The sequence below is a fragment of the Centruroides sculpturatus genome, unplaced genomic scaffold (assembly GCF_000671375.1).
Source record: "Centruroides sculpturatus isolate CEXI.00-Female unplaced genomic scaffold, Cexi_2.0 scaffold1147, whole genome shotgun sequence".
NCBI lineage: Eukaryota > Metazoa > Arthropoda > Arachnida > Scorpiones > Buthidae > Centruroides > Centruroides sculpturatus.
Window position 1 is genome coordinate 206,738 of NW_019385599.1, and position 5,184 is coordinate 211,921.

General features: G+C 34.7%; 1 protein-coding gene across 1 annotated transcript; it reads left to right on the forward strand.

Moving 5' to 3' along the window:
• The first annotated feature begins 401 nt into the window (after positions 1 to 401).
• LOC111640468 lies at positions 402 to 1,430 on the forward strand. The gene has a single exon (XM_023386477.1). It carries the CDS (start codon positions 402 to 404, stop codon positions 1,428 to 1,430), a length of 1,029 nt encoding a protein of 342 aa, XP_023242245.1.
• The last annotated feature ends 3,754 nt before the right edge of the window (positions 1,431 to 5,184 follow it).

Here is a 5,184-nt window from a genome sequence, read left to right on the forward strand (position 1 = left end):
AATATTTGCCTTTGCAAAAATACATAAGGGAGGCAAAGAGGTCAGACCCGTGGTGGAGAAATGTATTTTGGCTCACATACATTTTGGAAAAACGTTTACATGGTTTTATTTCAGATCAATTTAACAGTGATCTTGTTGCATATACCCGACCAATGTCGTTAAAGAGTTACAAGAGTTAAGTTTAATGGATGAAGAGGTTGTGTCCGTTATGGATTTTGAAAGCCTGCATCCATCGGTAAAGATAGAATCCTGTTACGAACCTTTAATCGAATTTATGCTCCGCATAAAACCGTTGTGCGTTTGTGAATGATTTGAAGGAATTAGCCAGGTTGATATGAGTCCTTCTTCAGCTATGATAAGCAGTATATAGACAGATGAAACGCGTACCTATGGGAAACCTAATGTCAGGGTTGTTATGCGAACTGGTTTTACACAGTTTAGAAAAGCACGTTGTTAATAGCTTGAAAAAGGATATTGTATTTTACAAAGGATATGTGGACGATGTGTGCGTTATCTGGAGAAAGGGCGAAAGAATACACGAGTTCCTACATGCTGTTAACAGCACCAACAATGATGGTTTGAAACTGAAACTAGAGCAGAAGAGTCACGAACGAATACATTTTCTGGATATTGACATACAATTAAAAGGAGATTGCATAACAAGGAGCATTTACATAAAACCTACGCACAGTCCTCTCTACATACCAGCTAACACGAATGATCCATATGGGTATAAAATGTCAGCATTTCGTGCACTCATTAGAAGAGCGTTTACTTATTGCTCTAATGTATTAGACAGGATTAAAGAGATTGACAGAATCGAGGAAGTAGCTTCAAAATTGGGTTACCGCAAAAGTACAATTGAAGGGCTAATTAAAAGTTATGAAAGAGGCGAGAGGTTAAGGACCGGAACAGATCAATTTAAGATCACCAAATTCACATATAATAAACACTTCAGAAACATCATGAAGCAAGTTTCAGACAAAAGACACTCCAAAATTGTTTACAAAAAAGGTCCTAATTTGTATAGTATTCTCAGAAACGACAAGGATAGGCTTAAGAAAGAAGAAACTGCAAGCGTGTATAAAATTCCCTTTAAAAACCAACACCTAGGAATTATGAAGGACTATATTGGAGTCACTAGACGGAATTTGGCTAGTATGCTTAAAGAATACAGATATGACATTAGTAAGGGACACTGTACCACGGTTTTGTCAAGTATGGCACAAGCGGAGGTTTCATTAGTAAAATGGAATGAAGCATCTATTCTAAAAACTGTGCGGTTCCAATTGTTGGCTTTGCAACATGAAAAGATTGAAATTTATAAGAGTAAACTAAGGGACGGCTGTATCAATGTAAGGGATGCTGGTGGTTTAGCTTCGGCATGGAAGTTCTTTGTAAAAGAAAAGTTAAAAAACAAAAATTCTTAGTCCCTATCTGTCCTTTATAATGTAATGCTTTTTGATATCTATATATATAATCGAGACGAGATGATAATAATAATAATCAGCACAGAGCCCAAACGGTTAGGAGTTGAAAATTGAAATTTGGTACACAGATAGGGTACGTCACGAAAACACACACTAAGAAGGGATTTTTCGAAATTCCTCCCCACGGGGGAGAGGGACAGGATTAAGGCTTAACACTTCCATCAACAATGGAAGTGCTAAGTAACAATGGAAGTGCTAAGTAACAATNCTTTTTTTTATCCTTTTTAAGCATTTTCAGATATTTCTAAGTGAAATTAAAGTAAATTATTTAATTAAGTTTTCTTAGGGTAAAAATTTATATAACTCAAATTTTTAGAGTCCCTTCTGGATTATCAAAAACGCATATGACCGACAACGGAATTAGACTAAAAGTTTATCAAAGGTACTCGATATCTGAATAATATTAAACTTTATTAACACTAAACAAAAATTTACAAATCGAAATGAACATTAATGCTAATGAACGAACTATATATCAAAATCAGTGACAATAAAATTACGTTTAGTATATTTGAGAAAGACTAAGATAATTCCTTGAATGTACTTTTTAACTAATAAGAAAGATCAATATTAAAATTTATACCTCTTATATTTCTTTAAAAGTTATTTTCATTAGCAATATTTCTTATCTTTTTTGATCGTCTAATGTTGATGTTAGAGGATGGAAAACAACTAGGAAAAAAAGTGTTCATACTTCAGCCTTATCAACTGGTTTTCCGTGCGTCTTCTATCATGTTGGGCCCTATCTATTTCATTTTAATTGTCCTATCACCGAGGACAACTAGGGTCACATGAAGAAAGAAGCAACAAACAAGGATATTTCACGTAGAATTGATATCAAAGCTAATATTTCTCCTCAGAAATGACAAGAAATTCCTTCAAAAAACGAAAGGACGTTCCGCCTTGATTAACAACTGAAAAAATGGTCTTTTGGTAAATTATTCAATTCTACATCAATTTAGACAAAAATTATCGGCCCTAGATTTTCAGATGTATCCAAGAGTGAATGGCTGGTTAAAACGTCTCCTTAATGTTCAGGAAGTCTCGACAACGAATCTTGAAAAGAAACCCTCTAGGAATTTTCTATGTGAAGTGTATGTCATTCAGCCTCTCATCATCTTGTCTCTCCATTTTAGAAGTCCCACCAGTGGCCATGTACACAAAACTACTAAACACTGTAGATTGTCGTGAGATTGCCCTTTGTCATGGTCTAGACACTTGGAGGTTTTTGCATTTTCTTTATTTTCATGTTAATAATACCTAAAAAGTTCTGGTAAATTTTTCATAAAAGATCTCCGTAAAGGCATTCTCTGTCCGGAAATCGTTCGCTTGTCGCGTTGGCATATACATATAAACTCTCCATTTTAGGCCTGCTGAACTAAAGTTAAAAATGAAAATGTACGCCCAAGGGCAGAAACTGCAAAAGAGCATATTACATCATTAAAGTTAAATTTTGGCTGACAGTATTTACATTAAAATATATATAAATAAAATTTACCGAAGCTACAAAATTGTATTCGTCTTCTGTCGTTACAAACACCACTGATTTCCAAAAACAATTTACAGTTAAAGACACGACTTTTCTTTTGAGAATACACCTCCTCAATAAAATGCAAAATGAATAAAATCCTCCTCTGACAATTATGCCAGGATATTACTTCTTATGTTAATTAAAGACAATGTTTTACAGCATGTTTTCCAAATGTGCTTTGCTGGAACTTCTGCATTTTAACTTTATTCGCTTTCGAACGTCAAATTTTTTGGAATTCGAAGAATGGATATATCAATGCATGCATACAGTAGACCCCTTATAACACGGGTTCATATAATACGAATTCGTATAACTCGGCGAAAATTATTGCGACCGTATTCCTATAAACACGCTAAAAGAGACTCGTATAATACGGTAAAACGTCATCGCCGACTCGTGTCGCGACAGAATTGGTTGAATCTAGACCAATAGCGGATATTGCACAAACCGTTGAGTTTAAACGAGCAGCAGACCTACTAAAAACCATTTATTATTTAACGGCCATAAAAATTATATTTATATTAATGATGTCTCCGAACTTCAGCAAATTTTTCGCAGAAAAATAATTTATCAGAGAACACGCGCTTTGCCGTTCGATGCGCCGCTCCGCGACGGAAACAAGCTTAAGCAATGGTGTCGTCGAACGGTGTGCACTCGGTAAGTAATCCTACAATTGTTTGTTTATAGCATAGTTTATATGGATTATTCCCAAAAAATTATACGTGATTTGGAAATGTTGAGTTAAATTAGTCTAGAATCGAGTAATTTTATAAAAGAAAACCTTTCAAACAGCCGTAGTCCCTAAACTGCACACGTGCCGGTCTGTGATTGGCTCATATATTTAAGTGACTCGTAAAACACAGAATTCATATAAAACGGAACATATCTACCCTGTTATAGGGGGTCTACTCTATTTAAATGTTCAGATTGATACATTATCTGTGTCGTATGTCAATAATTTTAAAACAAAATTACGTCAGTTTACCTTCTAAACACCCCTTACCATAAACGGCTAATCTGTATAAATTACTTTCGTATATAAAATAGTTAGTGGTAGTTGAAAAGCAATAATCCAAACCAAAACAATTGAGATATAAACAATTGCGCCATGTAAAATGTTACAACAACTTTTATAAAGGGGAAAATCTCTTATTAGTTTTTCTTTGATGAAGATAAGTTGGGCGGGCGGTACGAAACGGTACACACAAAAATTTCCGTGGTTTTCATTCTGTTTTGTGTTTATTAGTTATTACTGGTTATTATTTATTACTGGTTTATTAGTTATTACTGGAGTCGACTGATAGTTGATTCTTCAATTTTGCTTAGATGGTTTCTCTTTTACAAGTGTGTAGACCTAGCAGAAACTTGTCGATTTTTTATTTAAATTCAAGTTATTAGAGAGGTTGAGGCGCACGTTTTCAACGTGTAAACGTGTACGTGTGACGTTCGGCGCCGCTTTCCCGTAAGCCTAAAAGTGTGACGATGGTGTCGAGAGTGATTCCACCGACTATCCAAACACCATTGTGAAACTTTTAGGCTTACGGGAAAGAGGCGCCGAACGTCACACGTACACGTTTACACGTTTAAAACGTGCGCATCAACCTCTCTATTATGATCTCCGCTTGTACTCGTAGAATTAGTTTTTATCTTTTGTTTTGGTTGATGTAAACTAGTATCTTCAATAAATTAGACTAAGTATTTTCCTTGGGGCATTAGTAGCTTAATAAATCAGAGTTTTCTTAGGTTAGGTTAGATACAGTTTTCTGTGTTTAGTAAGAAAGTTAAATGTAAGTTATTTCCTGTTAGTTTTCGTCTTAAATGCTCATTTCCTTATTGAGTTATCGGCTACTTCCTGTTTGGATAGCAGCATTGCATTAGTTTCGTATCCACACTGCAGTATTTTTAGTTTCTGCTATTTTTCGCTTTTTTGCTCATTGTTTTTGAGGTTTTTATGTTATATTAGGGGAGACCGGGGCAAGATCGGCATGTTAAGCTTTACTTAAATTTTGTGTAATAAATACCGCTGTAAACTGAAAAAAAAGCTTTGCATATTGTCTATTGGAATGTTACCTTACTATAGAACTGGTTAAAATCAGTTTGGAAATAAAAATAATTAAAATAATTACAACTTTACAAGAAGAGAGAAATTGACGAAGTTGCCCC